At 49.9% G+C, this 18,556-nt stretch overlaps 1 protein-coding gene across 2 annotated transcripts; it reads right to left on the reverse strand.

Moving 5' to 3' along the window:
* Nucleotides 1-5,599: 5,599 nt before the first annotated feature.
* On the reverse strand, nt 5,600-15,785 carry LOC119455550 (homeobox protein Hox-A4). Of its 2 annotated transcripts, none has more exons than XM_049668863.1 (3): nt 14,654-15,785; nt 11,594-12,582; nt 5,600-8,056 (listed from the first exon to the last, which is right to left on the reverse strand). In XM_049668863.1, the coding sequence occupies exons 2-3, from the start codon at nt 12,438-12,440 to the stop codon at nt 7,752-7,754; spliced, it is 1,152 nt and encodes a 383-aa protein (XP_049524820.1). In that variant the 5' UTR covers nt 12,441-12,582; nt 14,654-15,785; the 3' UTR covers nt 5,600-7,751. The 2 variants fall into 2 exon arrangements, with proteins under 2 accessions (XP_049524820.1, XP_049524821.1); XM_049668864.1 differs by having other exon boundaries at nt 14,650-15,785.
* Between the last annotated feature and the right edge of the window lie 2,771 nt (nt 15,786-18,556).

Consider the following 18,556-nt stretch of genomic DNA (forward strand, 5'->3'; position numbering starts at 1 on the left):
ATCAGACAGCCTTCATCGTTGTCTTCATCATTGTCTTCTTGTGATAATTTCTGGTTAGTATTAGGTTTGTTTGACTTTATATAATTGCATGGCACCACCACAAACGAAAATGTGCAGGTAGTGCCAGTTGCATGTGGTGAGCCCACTCGGTTTAAGGTTCAAGGGTGCACTGCTCCCTCGAGACCACGTGGGGGCGTATATAGGGTACACCGCTGTATCTCGGAGAATAGAGGGCCTATACAGGTGCTGAAGGTGGAGAGAAACTTGGTTGAATCGAATAGATGTACTGTCTGCATGTGTACAGTGTTCATAACCCATTTGTATATACAGTAAAATGCCACTTTTACGAACGTCATTTAAAAGAACTATTCAATTGTACGAACTTTTTTAAATCCCCCACCGAAGCGCCGTTGTATATACCCATAATGCAAACGCCGTTGAGTTTAAAGAAATTCAGTGCACTGCGCATTTCAGTCCTACGAACATATTCTGCGGCATCATCATATGTATCCCATGCCTCCCAGGTCATATTGATCACTTCAAGTACAACCCGCACTTTTGTAGCATATTTTTACGTTGAAAACCGTGATCCATAATCGAGATACGAATGATGCGCCCTATTTTAGCTTTGAACTGGATAGGCCAAGATTCCTTGGATTGGCTGTCTAGATAAGCTCGTAGCCAGCCAAAGTCATAACAACAGCTACAGATTTAGCCCTATACAACCACAAAGAAAAGACATTCGAGTGCTGGTTAAACATGATCGCCAAACGAAAGCGCCTTCCTCTAGACGAAAAATGGGATGTTTTGCGTATGCTGGACTTCGGGGCAGCGCCAAATCGACGTTGCGAAGGCATTTGGGATCTCAGCATCGTCATTGTCTAAGATTAAGAGCCAGCGCCAAGCAATCGTGGTCGCATCGGAAAGTGCGCAGCTTGGCGCACTTACCACTCCCAAATGAGCAGAGTGACAAATAAATGGGCTGAAATAGCATTTCAACACGCGGTGTTTCCTTTAGCTCGTGATAACAGGCGGCAACATACTTATTTTAGTTGAGTGAACTTTCACTTTAACAAACATTTTCCTGAGGTCCCTTGAAGTTCGTTCAAGTGAAGTTCCACTGTATCTATATATATAGTAACTCCTTGCGCTTCCTTGCACCGTATGGATCTGAGCCAATGTCTTTCCGCTCTAAATATGTAAACCTGTCGCATGTTGCCTCGTACGTGGTAGTAGCCTGGACCTCTTCGAACTGATTTTTACATGTTTGGCCCAGCAGATTAGCCAGGAGGTTTTTTTTTGGTGAATAAAATGAATTGTGTTGAATGTACGACATGGAATCGCAATGAAACATCGCAGACATCAAGTGACTCCCAGGCCCGACAGCTTTGTTGACGATCCATGTTGTCAACGCTTTTGACATAATAGAACTGCTTTTCTTACAAGTTGCTGTATTTACGTGTTTTTACTTTTCCTGCTCAGGCATGTGTGATTGAGGCGTTCGATGACTGTGGTACTGCCACGTTTACAACTTAGAAGTTGGCCCGAGATTTCGGTACACTTGCGGCTTGTGTCTAGCCGGCGTTGGCATTTTCGTTTTTTGGAAGCTCGATATGTAAAAATTGCAATCGGTAAGTGCGAACGTGGTGCATTATATTCAGTAACTTGTCTCCGTTCTCTCGGGACAATTGAAGTTCCCCTTGCCCCATTTTTGACCACGAGTGGATAAGCGCAATGCTTCATTTCAAGCCATTGGCCTCTCTACGAAAAAAGAAAGAAAAGAAAAGCAGCAATAAACCGGAACTGCGAGAAATTATTATGCACCGTTAAGACGCAACCACGAAGATAACTGGTCAAACAAGGGATGCCTCTGGAGACTCCAGACACCCCTTCATCGATCATGGTTGGCAGTTTAAAATTTTCTGGGTACCCCTGTCTTGTTTGGATAATCATGAAGATAGGCACACGTCGAATTATGTCCTTAAGCCTTACTATAGCCCAAGAAAATGTCCCCCGAGCTATCAGTTTATAATTCTCGCAAAAAAAGGGCAGTATTGCTACCTAGATGACTTTAGATGTAGAGCAGATTTGTTTCGTCAAAAAAAAAAAAAAGAAAGGCAAGCAACCCTAGGTGGCGCATTGGACGGAACTCACCGGCACCTTTTGCGTGGCAGAAGCGAAGTGGCTGGGATTGCGTGAGTTGTTCATGCAAATGAGGCTGATGTCTCAACGTTTCCTCAAAAGTACAGGATACATCTTCGTTTCTTCTTTGAAGCGTTATATGAGCACTCGTATGATCAGACAGCCACATATATAGCAGCGCTTTCAATTTCTAACGTGGTGATATGGAACTCCTGTGCATCTTGGCATTAGCCAATGGAGGTGACAGGTGTAGATTTGTGTTATGTTTTCTTTTTCTGAAGGGATTCATTGCCTTTTGCTCGAGCGCCGCACGTGAAAAAAAAAAAAAAGAAAGAAAAGAAAAGCTGACTCAACGCAGAAGTTGGAATGCACGCAAAGCGAAGATTCAATAAAGAAATTAATCAAATGCTTTACAACTAACAGCGACGCGTACAATTTGGTGATGACAGGTATATGCATAGAAAAGTACGACAGTTATCAAGGAACATTTGGGAATTCTGCACCTCTTGTGTCACAGTGGGTCACACCCATTCTGCAGGATTGGCCAAGAACGCGCACATCCCCAAAAGGCACATACCGAATGGCTAAATCAGAAGAAAAAGTAAAGTAAATAAAAAATTAAGTATAGTTCACCACTGAATTAACGGATTGTTGTGCTTTGTATATGCCTGTGAGCCGAAATTTTATGTGCAAGCTTTATGAATCGTTGTGAGACATGCCCATTCTGAAGGATTGGCCAGGAATCCACTCGCACATACTGAGTAGCTAAATCAAAGAAAATGAAGCACATCAAGGAACCCGTGAAAGAATATTCCCCATTCCATTAACAGATTGGTGTGCTCTAGAGGTGGCTGTATTGATGCCTGATATGTTCAGGTTTTATGTATAGGAACTTAATCTTTTTGTTATGCTGAACAGAGCTGGACATACATGGTCAGCGCACAAGGTTTATTTGTGCCACTTCGCGGGTACCTTCTTGTAACTTTTGTATATATATCCACCAATATATATTATCCACCGAGATACCGACCGACCTAACAGCAGCCAAGGAGCCATTCAAACCCGCGAAAGTATAGACAAAAAAAAAAAAAAAAAACGAAACTTTAAAATAGCATTTGCCTGCACTTATTTCTCGTATAAACACAAAGCGGCACTTCAGTTCCAGGAACATTCTTACGGGGTTGACAATTACCTGAACCGTACGTTATTCCACAAACTCAGACGCTGACGAAAGTTGTGCAAACGTTCTCTATATATCTCTTATCACATTATATCTTATTTATATATATTCCCCTCCACCCGCCCTCGTAATTTGAATACCCAGTACAGCTATCCTGCAATGAAATAGACCTCCTCAAAACAATCGCCAGACCTATAGAATCTCTAAGCACGCTATGCAGAGCAGTTATGCTTTGCCGATTCTGTTGGAAATTCACTGTTTGATTTCTCTTTATTTTACGTTTTCTTCTGGTGCTTTCTGTACGTAGATTGCGAATGACGTTTACGAAATTCAACGCTGCAATCTTATCAAAGCGCAGGCGGCATTGTTGTTAGACAACTCATAATTAAGTGCGACCTAGCATAATACACATGTTAATAGTGACCTTGGTCAACACTCATCGTTGAAGTGTTGTCATATAGGGCATATGGAGTGCAGCTGTCTTTAAACAAATCTCGTAACTAAAAAAAAATTCTTGAAACTAAAATGCGTATGCTGTGAACATTATACCATACATGAAGATATATTACATGTGTTTAAATTGGCTTAGGCAACACTCACCGTTGAAGTGCTGGTCAAAATGTAAATGGCACTGTTCTGAGGCAACTCCTCTAACATAATGTCTTGTGTCACAATTCATTTGCTGTGGTCATATGCAAGGGACAGTATTCATATAACTTTGACGTCACTTTGATTAACTTTGACGTCACTCAACGTTGGTGTACTGTAATGCCTATGGGCTAATGACGGAAATTTCTTGCGCAGCTTGAATGGTAAGTGGTGCAACAAGCAAATAATAATAATAATAATAATAATAATAATAATAATAATAATAATAATAATAATAATAATAATAATAATAATAATAATATCAAATTGGTGACCGCGTGAGAGTATGAATTTGTGTGTGCGTTGTGGGTTTGATATGGAACCAAGAGGAACGATACGGGGACAGGTGTGATTTCTGTTGGGTGATCGCTTTGTCTTGAGCCAGACGAGATATCCATGATTGCCGGCGTGGAGAACGATAAATGTCACACCTGGTGCGGGTGCACACTTACTAAACATCGGTACCCATGTAAGCTGGTAGTTTGGTTCCGGCTTGAACCATGAACGTATTTCACTCGTTTTAAACTCCTTGGAATTTTATCTCGTCTAACTCGGCGTTATCGGGCACCTGGGCTGCGATTTTGTAGCGATGCCTTTCCCGTGCTAATGCCTTTTCGCGCTTATCGCGCTTTGTCAGTGGTCAGATCGACGGTCCGCTCGCGTTATCAACGGGATCAGCCGGCCGCGAGCGGTGGATGATAAGACTAGTATAGAATAAGTCATACGGCATCGCTACAAAATACCGGCCCCGGGCCGCGATTTTGTAGCGATGCCTTCCGCTCAATTATATGCCACTCTTATCATCCGCCCTTCACAGCCGGCTGATCGCTTTGATAACACGGGCGGGACGTCGCTCTGACCACTGACAAAGCGCGAAAATTGCGAAAAGGAATATCACCGGTGAAGGAATCGCTACAAAATCGCGGCCCTGATGCCTTATACTTCGCCTTTTATTTTCGCAGATCAGACCTCCTCTAGAATTCGCATCTGTTATTTGGAACAACTTGGGAGTAAGATGTAATGAGCCAATTGAGGTAGTACAGAAACCTCTTGTTCGAATTGTGTACGATAGACGCTTTCAGCGTAAGGTGTACTTTGACTACTACTACTACTTTATCAATGAATGGAAGCTCCAGGAGACAGTGCCGATACATTTTTTTTCTGCATAAGACTACTCAAGGAAGTATTGACCTGCCTGACTGTTATGCGCCACTAACAGGATCCAACGAGGCTGACACGACCTCTGGGCCCTTTGCTTATACACAAGCAAATGAAACGCTTGCCATTGCAGCGAATACAAATACTATACAAAATACTATGTCTTTCGCTTGCTTTGCTATCTTTTTCGGGCTCCGCGGAGTTTTTAAAAAGTCTGAGAGATCGCCCAAATGCCTAACGCTTACCATATAGGTATTTTTCAGTATAGTCGCTCGGTCTGGATCTCTGGCTGTGTTTATTCACTTATCGTTGACATGCGATTTAACCATTTTTACTCTGCATCATATATATAACCCTAGTGGTGCTTGTGGGCACATAATAATAAAGACGTGCATGGTTCGTGTTATCTCATTTTGTCAATCTCTGCAAGTTGTGCCTGCAAGATTTGGTATCAGCTTGAAAAGAAAACAGAAGACAAAGCGAATGGCGCATTCACCTTTATAGGTTGTGGAAATGCTATTTTTTTATATGAAGCCACGAAAATCTGTACAGTGAAACACACGCAGAAGCTATAAATAAGATACGTATACATATGCATCTCAAACTCTATGACGGTACTGAGTTGACAGGTCCCGCACGATCAATCACTGGGTGGGCTCTCCTGCGATGACACTTTCTCCATCGCATCTGTAGGAACAAAAAGTATAGCATACTCGGCCTGCGTTTACAAGTGTCCCTCGTCAGCGCTCCCTTTCTTTTCCCTCTGCAATGGCTTAACCTTACCTTGAGTACAAGACGCAAGCGCGTACGCTTTCTGACACCACACCAAAAGACACATCGCCGCGACTAACGCAGCACACACACGGGAACCTACGTGGTAGAGCATTCAAAGCGGCTTACGATCGCGGGCACTTGGTCTCACGTCCGATCGGAGCCGAAGTCGTCACCGGCAGCAAGCACCTCTGAACACTGACACAGCAACTGCGCACTGCATGCGGCACCGAACGAACGTTGCACGGCATCTGCTCGGGCGGGGGCGCTTCTGGGGAGCTTTTTTCCTCGCGTCTGCGCCGGCGGCAGGGACCACCACCAGGCTGTGCTCTTGGCCGTCGCCGTCGCGCCGTTCTTTGTGCGTTCGAGCATCCTTCCCCCCTTTTTGCAGCAATTAGGCACGCGAAGAGCGACCAGCAGAGAAGCACTTCCCGCGCGGCCCCGAGAAGACACCCCGTCCTGGGAATCGGCCAGAAGGGGTGACTCCCAGGGGGGGCCATCCAGCCCTTTCTCGAGGGGGGCCCCCTTAAATGGGTCACTAAATGGCGAGACGAATGCGGACTTCTTTGTTGCCCCGCGCATCCAAGACGCCGCGCAGAAAGGTCTTCTCTCGTCGACGGTTTCGGCGAGCGTCGCTCGCGGCCCCGCTCTCGGTAATGGTTCCGAAAGACGAGCGCCGGGTCGCAAGACAATGGTCGTCGAGTGTCATAAGACCATCAGCGCGCGGCGCGCACGTGAGCGGGAGGGAGAGCGACCCCCTCCGAGAAAGAAAAACGGTCCCGGAGGCACCCATCGCGTCAGCGGCGACCACCACCTGACTCTTGAGGCGCCCCGTCGGCTGTGCTATCTATATGCGAGCCCGATGGCCACATGTGCGCCTTCCTCGGGCACGCCTGGCCCTTTGTGGTCGGGCATGCAGATATGAAAAATCGTCCCGCGACTGAGGGTGCCGCGGCGTTTTTACGGCTTTCGTCCCGTCCCATTCGGAGGACAGTACTGCGTCGTCGGCCGAGTCGTTTTGGGCGCCTTGAAAGGGCGCTGAAAACGTCCAAGAAAGAGGCGCCCCTTAGGACCGTTGTCACGCCGCTCGAAGCGAGGCTCGTCACACCGTTCTTTCCCGAGGGCGCGCTCGAGGCCCTCGCCGAGGAAGAAGATGGGACGGGGCAATAAATTAGCGGACCTCGGCTGTCAGCTTGCGGTTCGGTTTTCAAGGTGAGCGTGGCCCATCTTCGCGACGACATTCTTTCTCTTTTTTCTTTCCGCAAGTGTGCTTTCGTTTAACGCGCGGAGCATCTTGCACGGACATTTGGCGAACATATCTCCGTCGCGCACGCGACTTTCCCTGAGGTATCCTTTTCCTTGTTTACCTGCTTCTGGCTGAAAGCTTCACCTGTTACGCTTCAAACAACACGCCGAGCTGTTGTCGTGCCAGCTACTGTTCTTTCCTATAAGAATGTGTGTAGCATAGGAAGATACGTTTTCTCTGCTTCTGCGTTGTATTTTCTTTCCTTCACTGGTTTTTATGTGTATGTAAACGGGAGGTCCGATGATGGCTCAGAACACTTCAGACCACAACAGCGATATGTGTTGCTGTGATCAATGGCATATATGGTTTGTACTTTGCCCGCCAGCGGTACGCGGTGCATCGACACAAAAAAAAACCTCTGCTGTGAGACTCGCACGGTCATTCTCGCTGTTCCGGCGTTTCGCGAGAAAGAAGCTTGACGTATAGTGACGACGATGAAAATGTACACTGACTTGACACTAACACACACGGACACACACAACCCGCGCGCGTACACAACGAAGTGCGTCACAGCGCGTGATGTCGCACCGACCGCGCATGTCCTCTTCAGCTGTAGACCACACTGTCCAACATGGTAGCCCCGAGCCCCTTGGAGTCCTGAAGTACACTGACGAGTTCGTTTCCAGGCTTGGGAACGAGAAGTCCCCCTTGAAGCTTGTTCTCCTTTTTGGCCTTCATGCGCCGGTTCTGGAACCAGATCTTGATCTGGCGCTCGGTGAGGCCCAGAGCGTGCGCGATCTCTATCCTCCGACGCCGTGTCAAGTAGCGGTTGAAGTGGAATTCCTTCTCGAGCTCCAGGGTCTGGTATCGGGTGTAAGTCTGCCGCGTCCTCTTGGGCCCTTGCGAGGAATCTGCATGTAAAAGAACGACTTGTCTGTACGAGGGTATGCACTATCGACATTAATTTATCTGACTGGTCACACTGCTACTTCACCGCATTCCAGCAAGTGATGGGCACCGGTAACTGAACGCCGGTAACTGCATGAGCAGCGGTAACTGAACATCGGTGCCTGAACATCGGGAACTGAGGGTACATGCAGTGGAAGACGGCTTTCGTTGCACAAGGAGACTTATATTGCTGATGTTTTCTTTTTTAATTTATTGGCTGCGATCTTGTGGGCTCTACAAACAATTAAATGAGAGATCAGCCAAATTAACTGAGCACTGTACAGTAGTTTGATCTTGGTTGCCATTATTTTTGTTGTATTTTACAGACGATGCCTAAAGTTCAACGCGGAAATGAACTTCGGCGTTCAATGAAGGGTCGGCGCTCGATACGGAAGCGCTTCCATTAGGAAACGCTTCTACTGTGGTAAAAAGTTCTATACTTGCGCTTTATTTCAACCCAACAGTGTGTCCTTCACAGCACAGCTGCCAAATTAAGGTCGACGCGGAGAAAGGGCTCGCCTGAAATGACTGACTTCCTGTGCCTTTCTGTACAATATGTAATACCCTCCAGCCTTTAGGGTATACTTCAATAAAGAAATACGTTTGTCCTGTTAAGCAGCAAGTATTAGTATCCACATGAACACGTGCTAATATTGAAGATAAACTAAAAATAGACAGCACTAAAACACACGCACGCATTTGCCCTATTAAGGATTCCTGTACCGCTGGATAGCTTGATGTCTAAGTGTCATGACACTGCGCGGCCGCCAGATGTGCTTGCAACAAATCTCATCATCTATGGCTGATTTATATCTTGTTTGTTTGTTTTACTTTGAAGCTTGCAGAAAAGATTGCTGGTAAAAATAAATACAGGCCCGCCAAATAACACATATAATCAAAATGAGACACACTGCCTTGCACTCTGAAGCCGTCGCACCGAGTTATATGCAAAGCATTCCTTATCCTCATTATTTGGGCACAAAAGTACATTAGTTTGATGGATCAGTGCCATTTGTTAACAACAACAAATAAAAAAATAACGCCACAATGTTTTAGTGGTGAAACATTCTCCGGAAGACAAGTAATGTTGGGTTGGAAAAGAAGCTCGTGTTTCTTCTTTTTTTTTTATGCCACACAATGTGGCATGTAACACACTTACTCTTCACTGTCTCCTCCCCCAAGACTTCGCTTCAATTTCTTGTCACTGTTCTTGCGCTTTCTAGATTAATTTGTGTGTTCCTATTTGCTTCGTTGCTCTGGCCATTGTGTCGCAAGACTTGAAACACAATAACGATAGTGACTGTCATGGCTCTCATTCTGTTATACTATTATACTCTACTAGTTATACTCTATATATGAACCTTGGACGGTTATTTCCTTTCATGGCTGACTTTCCTTCCAATCAGTATCTCGTTATCTAACGTTTGATTAAAATTTTCGCACCTAAAAAAAAAAAAAATTGACCACGTCGGTAGATTCAACAGCTTCCGCACATGGGGCAAAATGTTGATATTAGCAAAAGTTAAGAGTGCTCCAAGGCGTAGACAACCGCAACATAGAGCAAGAAAAAAAAGAACGAAGTTCTGTCAAACTGCAATACTCCAATGACCACACGCGAGAGAAAGAGAGGGAAAAAAAAAGAGGAGAGAAAGAGAGCAGGCATGGATTTTAACTAAGAACTTTGTCTGGTTGCCTATACCCTGCACGTTGGGGAAAAGGAGGAAGAGAATAGAGTTTGTTAAGAGGCAAAGCGAGTAATTTGGAACAAGTTTTCAGAAGTTTCGCGCCGTATGGTTAATCTTTTAATCTTTCAGAGCGACACACTGCGAAATTAAACAAAATGAAAATAAGTGTCGACAGACCTATGTGACTTTGCAAAGTTGTTGCGGCATATGTTGAAACAACAAGCGGTGTCTGGCGCGTATTCCTCGCAGAACGTGAGATCGAGCACTCAGAGCTATGCGTTCACACTCCATGGGAGCTCCCCAGAACGCGCCCGATAGGAGCGCTGTGTGGAGACGTAGCTCCCTCGGGGACACGCGTAGCAAATACATTGTGCGACGCGAGGTGATAGGTCACGCGGGTGGGTCTTCCTGCCTTTACCGACGTTTAACGGTTGGTTATTCTGAGCAATTACACGCGTTGACTAAAAGAAACGCGGGTAGCGCGCAAGAATTAATAAGCCTTATCACTGGTTTGATTAAATGTTATAGTGATGCGTATAAGGCTTGCGTAAAGATATACACCGTTCATCAACACAGTGGTGGTTCCTCAGTAGTGCTTTTAACGGTGCTAACTTGCATGCATTGCGGTTCGATTCCCTTACGGAAATAGATAAGTATATCAGATGTCGCTGTTTTTTGTTGTGGAGGGTGTAGGTTCTCGAGCTGTATGAAAATTTGCCTGCCCTCGAAACGTTAAGTGTGCGTCGCTCAGCCCCTTCTTTTACAAACTTCCATTTGATCTTCAAAGTATTAAACCACTTCAAAGTATTAAATATAAAATGATAAAAGAGGTGAATGCCGCTGAATCGTGATCGCCGTCTTGCCGTTTTAACGTACAATTATTATACGCAAGGATAAACGGACTATATAGCTCCAAAATATTCTTGTGCTTTCGACATTAAGCAGGTAAATCAATATAAATTATGCACCGCCCTGTCTTCTGAGAAATTCACCATCAGTGCACTGTGCAATTGTATGTGTTTTATAGCCAGGGAGGGAATTCTTCGTTGTGTATCAAAAGTAACAAAATGTTTCTTGCACTAACCCGCTTGACGGAAGTCATGTTATTATTATTATTATTATTATTATTATTATTATTATTATTATTATTATTATTATTATTATTATTATTATTATTATTATTATTATTTTAGTTTTGAGGACTTTGCCATGTTGCGATCCTAAGAAACATGCGCCTGCCCGTGTAAAATTTTTGTCTTCTTCTATCCTCACGTAATATGGTACCAGGTTCTGCCGGAAAATAAGCAAAGCTTTTTACATGTTTATGGCGATCATACTTGTTGCATGTTAAGTTGCCTCAATCTACGAATGGTGTCTGTAGGCATGGTTAGTACACGGCGAATATTCACGTTCGAGATATTTACCCAGAACTGGTTCAATACCGAAGACGCACGCAAGAAGTTCAGCTACATAACACGCCAACCAATGAATCTGATCTGATCTGTCTGATCTGACCCACTATTATTATTATTTTTATTTGAACACATGTATATACACTCGACTGGAAAATACAGCACATACAATGAGCATCGATTTTACTTCCAAACATCATGCAGTCGAGCGTGATGCTTAACATTCACTGTCTCTGTATCAGTGGCGCACGCTGCCCCAAAATGAAAGTGATCATTCAGCTATTCAAATAATGCCTAAATTTCTGGCTATGACATTTCATTAATTCTAACGTAATACGCCGAAATAAAAAAAGAAAGAAATAAGAGACGTGAAATGACGCTGACATGCTCCACAATGGCTTACCTGAGTACGACTTCATCCAAGGGTAGAAGTTCTCCGTCTTGCTCGGCGACTGCGCGTTGGCGGGCGACCCCTGGCGCTCGTTCGCGGAAACCGGCTCCGCACTGCCGGCGCTCCCCGCGTAGCTCTCGGGCGTCCCGGGACCGTTGCCTTCGGGTTGCGAACCCGCACCGTTGCTGCCGGGCGTCGCAGCCACGGGACTCGAGGCCGCCGAGCTCTGGCTCGGGAACTGCGGCTGCTGCTGAGGCAGTTGCTGCTGCTTGGCGATGGCAGCGAACGGGGAGACGCTGCTCGCCGGCTTGCCGTACTCCTTGGAGGCGATGGCCGCCACCGATGTCGGGGCCACGTGGGCGTGCGTCTCGGGGGGAGGCCTGGCGGGAACAGCGGCCGAGTAGTAGGGACCGACGTTGGGTGGCTCGTAGCAGGCGGTTCCGGGTTGCTGCTGCTGCTGCTGTTGCTGCTGCGGTAGCATGGCGTGATGATGGGGGTGGTGAGAGGGTGGCAAGCCCAGGGGCTGATGGTGAGCGTGCTGCGGATGGCCATGGTGGTGATGATGGTGGGGGTGGGGCGGTGACGTCGGGTGCTGGTGAGCGTCGTAGCCGAGTCCCTTGGGCGCCGCGTCGAAGCGGCCCGAGTACGGGTAGCGGCCGGCGGATCCGAAGGTAGCCGACGCCGCGGCTGCCGCTGCCGCCGCCGCAGCCGCCGCGTACTGGTGGTGGTGGGCTCCCGGTGCGTCGACGTAACCCGCCGGCGCACCCGAGTACTTGGAGGGAGCGTACAGGTGCGGGTCCTGGGCGCCGGTGGGCCAGCCCGTCGCGCCCGGACTCAGGTTGCCGAAGTACGAGGTCATGACGAACCGCTGCTGACCGGAGGAGTCGAGGCCGTCAGCATCGCGCTGCCGTCACGGCGCGCATACACCTTCTCGGCTTGCCACGGGGAACCGCCGCAGCACCGTCCCGGAGAGGAGGGCGCGGACCCGCGCGGACCGGACACTGGGGAAACAATAGCGGGAGAGACGCGGCTCTTAGGTGCCTGTCGGCCGGCGGCAAATTAGCGCGCCGCCGCTGTAATCATAGGTAGCCCGTCACGTGACCCGGCCGCGGACGGCCAATGGGCGCCCTGTCCGAAGGAGTCGCTCGTGCGTCAAGCCTACCTGCCGCATAACCTGGCAGCTGAAATGCTTATGATGAGATATGGATTAGAAGTCGGAAGAGACCCCCTCGCGTGTCCATTACGACGCGCAGGGTGGGTGGGGGGGAGCCTGCCCGTTCCCTTCTCTTGCCTTTTTTTCCTCCTCGGTTGTCGGCGGCCGGCTCACGTTTCGGTGCCCCGGAGAGAAGAATACACACACCTTGGCGGTGGAGCAGCGCGCGGACCAATCAGCGCGCGCGACGCTGACCAGCGGGCAGGCCGTCGCGCCGCGCTCATGCCAACCGGCCCGAGGGCCACTGATTTGTGGCTAGCGACCACGTCAGCTAGCCGGCTTGATGATGGCCGTTGTGACGAGAGACTGGCGGCGGAGGCGAGACGAGGGCACGCGCTCTCGATGACTTCTTTTTCTCCTCTTACGCGTGCCGATGCGAGAGCGGCAGAAGCGACTCTAAATAATTCTTTCGGAATCGTTGCTGTTCTCCATTTACTTTTTCAAACATTTTTCGTTTACCATAATCTCGTATTTGAGGTCCTCGGAAAGTGACCGCCCCGACACAGTTATCAGAACGGCGCCCTTGCTCCGCCCGACCGCGCACGAGCCTGAATAACGGCATAGCGTTTGCCTGCCGGTCACCGTAAAGCCAAAGGAGCAAACTCTTGCGCGCGCCGCTTGTCGAGTATGTGCACGAACTACGCCTGAAATAGCGCTACTTTCCCGGTAGAGTGGTGCTATTTAAAACACTGATGCATGCAGGAGTTTTATCCTAAGTACTGTCCGGCTCATGAAACCTCGGTATTCAATACAGGAGAGATGTGGGGCTTCAGTACAACTGCTATCCGTTATTATTATTTTTTTTCCAATTGTCCCAAGTCGCGCTGCTACATTCTGCAACATACACGACCGACTAACCGAATGTTTGACGTTGCCGAAGCACGTTTAAGTGAGCTTTCCGTAATTACAAGGGCTCCGGCAGTAGACGCCAGAAAGTGAGCGGTGCGAGAGGTTCCAACGGTATCTATATACTAAAGCCGGCGGTGTCCGGATGAGTCGGGAGAGTGGCTTGCCCATTGCCGTAGGCGCCTGCAGAAACGCAGCGGGGAGGGGAGGGGGGGAGTTGCCTCTCCTCTCTAACGTATTGGGTTACGTCTGTTATGCGCTCAATACATCACGGCCGGAAACACCTTTCGCGCCGGTGTTCGGTTACTCGTGTAATCGTTTTTCCATTCGCGCGAAAATTGCTTCGCTGCACTTTCGCAGATGGCTCAGGTGTATAGGGGAATGAACCGATATTTAGACGCAGCAGATTGCTCTTCTGAAGGCTGTCTTTTCCACTCTACTTTTGTACTGGTTTGCGGGCCATCTTTCTGAATACGACGGTGGGATGATTCGTGCCCTAACCTCTATTTTACTTGTTAGTAGCTGAACGCAAGCGTTCGCTGTCATTTTTATATACGCCTGAGAAACTTATTTTCGTGGGGGCCACGAAGTGTACTGAGCTTGTTTCCGATGCTTTACGCAACTGTGCTTCTTTCTGGAATTGCTTGCCGGTTGCAAAAAGTGAACGAAATATCAGGACGCGTGCTGGCGCATCCTTTCTGTATTTCCAACTGCCCCAAGTGATACAAGTGACGGGACTGTCCCGTTCGCCCCTTAATTAGTACATATAGGACTGTGAAGCGTATGGCTTATAAGTTATGTATGGATCTTTCACTCTTATAAACGTTACGAGGACACAATACAGTAAGTATATTGCATCTATCAGTGGTGACCTGGCGTATACGCAGTGACTTGACCCTAATCTGTCATGAATTTGCTGCCTGTGCATACATTATATATACATACGCTTCCCTGTTGGCTTGAATGCTCTATCGAGGGGAACACGCAACGAAAGGAGGCTGCGGCATACTCACACGTGGTCAGCGTCGATCGCAGAATGGCATCCGTTTCGACGCAGTCTCTTCTCAGTCCAGCAGAGCTAGCGCTAATACCTGGGCACACCGCCGGTCGCAGGAGCCAAAGTGGCGCGTGCGCTGCGCCAACTCTTCCGAGGCTCTTTGCGGCCGCCGCCACCCGCTCCCACAGCGGCAGCCACCGGGGATTCACCAGGGCCACGAGGACCCGGGCTCTAAATTTAGCGCCGAACGACGACAGATGTGCGGGTCGCTCCCTCGCCTTTTCTTCATTTCCAAAGCGTTTGTGTCGCCGTTTGACTGCCCGCCGCTACGCGCCTGAACGCTCGCGCGCACGAACCCGGTGTCCAACCCCCCTCTCCCTCTGTCTGCCCGCTGAGCAAAAGCTAACACTGCAGCTCTGAAACGCGCACGCGAACGGTTTGTGCAGTGGGAGGGAGCAGCGCGCACGCACTCACGCACACAGACAGCCACACACACTGCAACGAAGGAACCCGGAGTTCAGCCAATGACCGAGGGCTGCAGCAGCAACCCGCGCACAATCGGTCAGCGGAAGAGGTGACCGGTCACTGCTTTTTTTTTTTTTCTTTCGTTTCCTCGCTCCTTTCTCGCCTCCTCCAGCGCACACCGTGCGGGCGGAGGGCTGCCACGACACACGCACGCACAATAATCACGCTCCCTGGGCACACATCTAGCGCGGCGGGGGATCCGACGTGGCAGCGATTGTTGGCGCGGCTTCCGGCCGGTGCGCCCTCCGAAAAAATCCCCAGGGGGTCCGACGCCGATCGCCGCTCGGGCCGTCCCGTACGGGGCGCCGTGCCCGTCACTCCGTCAGAGGTGTCCAGTCGTGTGCAACATCTGCTTGCGTGGCGCGGCTGCGTCGTCGTCGACGAGAAGCTGAGGACCGCGATGAAGCGGAGGAAGAAGAAGAAGAAGCCGTCTAATCCAGGGGCCGACGGCGGGAAGCCGCTCGCTAGCAGGGGGGGCGCCGCGCGTCGCCGTCACGTCAAAGTCCGAGCGCCGGTCCCTCCTCCGGTCAGCCGACGTCGCCGCGAGTGTCTGGCTGACGGACGACCCCGGCAGGACGTATAGGCGCCGAGCGTTCCCGCGTTTACGTAAGTCACCCGAGAGTGACCTGGCTGGCGGCGGCGGCAACCGAGTGCGATGTATGTTTTCTTTTGCGGCCCTCCGCGGCGTATAATACCGCCGACTAGGTGCGGGGGACGGCCCAGGTGGGGGAGGGTGAAGGGACGGCCGGGGAGGGCGATGCCGACCCCCTTGCGGTGCATGGTCCGCCTCGCGCGTTCATTTCGATGCGCCGTGCCTTCCTTTCCTTCCCCCGCACTCCCTCCCCCCCTCGGCTCTTTCGCGCACGGACATCAAGAGCCCGCGCTGGAACAGGAAAGCAGCCTCCACGAAGGTCCCCGAGCGGACGCTCATTGGCCAGCAGGCGGCCTCTGCATTCGCCGCTCTTGTTTTCCTGGCCCGTCGGCTTCCCAGCGTATACCGTCCCACCTGTGCCTGCGTGCCCGGATCGTCCTCTGCCTGCCGCCGCCGTAAACGTGCGTGCGTGCGTGCCTGAAGCCGCCGTCGACAACGCGGAGCCCCTCGCGCGCGCCACGTCGTTGCACGCCACGCCATCGCGTATACATCTCGAAACGGGACGGCGCCGTTGCATGCTGAGGCGGCTCGAACACGGCTGTCTTTCCTTTGGCGGTCTCAGGAGAAGCGCCTTTCAAGTCAAAGAGAGAAAAAGAAAGAAAGCAAAGGGCCCTTGGTGTTTGACGTCTGAGTGGCAAGAGTTGAAGGTCGCGCCACTGAACTATGAGACAAACGAGCGAACATTCTTAAGCAGGGGACGCAGCCCTCTAGGAAAATCCAAGGTAGAAGCGCCCAACACTATGTACATTGTTGGGAGCGATTTTTTCTGGAATACGAACGTAAAACACACTCGTCATTTAGGCGCCGTAGCTTAGATCGGATTGTTGCACCCACCTCGGCGTATATCACACGCAACTCGGCGGTGTTCCAATTTGTCACTTCGGGACTGCTCCTTTCATTACAGTGTTATACTTCTTATGATTACTAAGCTCGATTCTGATTCGTTTCAAAGAACGGCTTTTACAAGGGTGGTCTATGACCGAATGTTACAGCAGATGAGTTCGTACAACAAATCGCGCCAACTCATAGCGGACAGTTTTTAAACACGATCTTTGAAAACACCTCTCAATTGTTTCCTTCTGTATAGCGTTGTACATTGCAGGATAGCGACACTATATCAGATAAAAGCGGAGCGTTCTTTTTTTTTCTTCATAAAATCACCTGCGTCACCGATAGAGGACTGCCCAATTATCGCGTCTAATCAGTACACACGGCGTTTCGCTAAACGATAAAGAACGTATAGAGGGGAGCCATCTAACTCGGATCGATGAAATATTCGCTCGTATTCCAACCCCTGTTAATGTTGCCGACCACGTTCAGCGAAACACAACCAGTGAGATTATCTCAAGTATCATGACGTCAAACCTCGCCTGTGTAAAAACAAGCCTATACATATACTGGCGCTAGCCAAGTCGCAACTTTCTTTTTCCCGGTTGGGGTGGGAGAGCGAAGCGGCACGCGTCGCCCGTCTACGACTCCCAACAGTCGACGACGCACTCCGCAGACCGCTTCCTTCTGTGTGAGGCCTGACATTTATGGCCGCGCTAACAGATGCGGCGTGGCGGTCTCGCGGCTAACAAGTGTGTCAACCGAGTTTATGTGCGCGAAGATAAAGGGCGACAAAGTGCGCGCGGCTCCCGAGAGCCGACAAAGGCTAAAAGGCCAATTGGCTTTCTAACACCTTACTCCCCCTCCCTCCCCCCTTTCTCCCTCCCCCACTTCTTCCTTCCCCCCACGTGAGCGCAGTTTTCCTCGCGGGCAAAGCAACCGCAGAAGAGAGCGACGACGACGACAAACGGGCTGATTTCTTGCCCAAGTATAGCTAAGCTATAGGAGTCGGGCCGCGCCACCTCCCCATTGCACTTGCGAGGAGAAGAGAGGCAGCTCCGTATACATTGCAGGGGTCCGCGGCGCGGTTCCGTAATATATGGCCGTGCGGCGCGAGGTCTCTTAAGCTCACTTTACCTCGCAACACTTGAGCGTTTAGGAGGTGGGGGAGAGTGGGAACGCCGGAGTCTCGGAGCGAGTGCGCGGGACGCTGCGCAGATCCGAGAGAGACGGGCGTTCGTAGCCGAGGGCGGGAGTCGTGGGGCCGAAAGAAAGAAAGAAAAAGGGAAAGGAAATGAACAGCAAGTGGCTGCTGCGCGAGCAAGCAAATGGCCGAGAACGCCGGTGGCGATAAGCTTTGTGTGTCCCGCCTTGGGCTCCTGGAGCGCGTGGTTTGCAAAGCTCGCCTCCGAGAGGGTGGTCTATAGTGGAGGGTTAGTGGAGGGGGGGGGGGGGGGGGGGTTATTGCGCGCAGAGCTCTTAACGCGCAGCGCGATAGCTCGTAAAACGGCTACAAATCGGTACTCGTATAGTCGTGTGTGTTGGTGGGTAAATAAATTTCGGGCGCGCCTCGCGCCCTCCCGCCCGGCCGCGGCCCTCGGACCGCAATTTATGGGCCGCAGTAAAATTCGACTCCCCGTCGGCACTCGTCGACAGGTGGGTGGGAATAAAAAGAGGCAAGAAAAGAAAGCAGACTCCACTTCGTTATCTCCGAGTCCCGTTCCTTGCGAGTACTTACGCATCTTCGTTTTATTTTTCCTCCCCTCGGTGCAATGCTTACGCAGGGGCGTGTGTGTTGCAAGACAAGTCGGCTACTGGGCTTCTACGTGCACCCCTCTCCTTACTAAGGTTGCATTATAGGCTAATAAAACTTGGCCACCCGTGCGAAATTGTCCACGCCTGCGCGTTCCGCTA

Source organism: Dermacentor silvarum, chromosome 6 (assembly GCF_013339745.2).
Source record: "Dermacentor silvarum isolate Dsil-2018 chromosome 6, BIME_Dsil_1.4, whole genome shotgun sequence".
NCBI lineage: Eukaryota > Metazoa > Arthropoda > Arachnida > Ixodida > Ixodidae > Dermacentor > Dermacentor silvarum.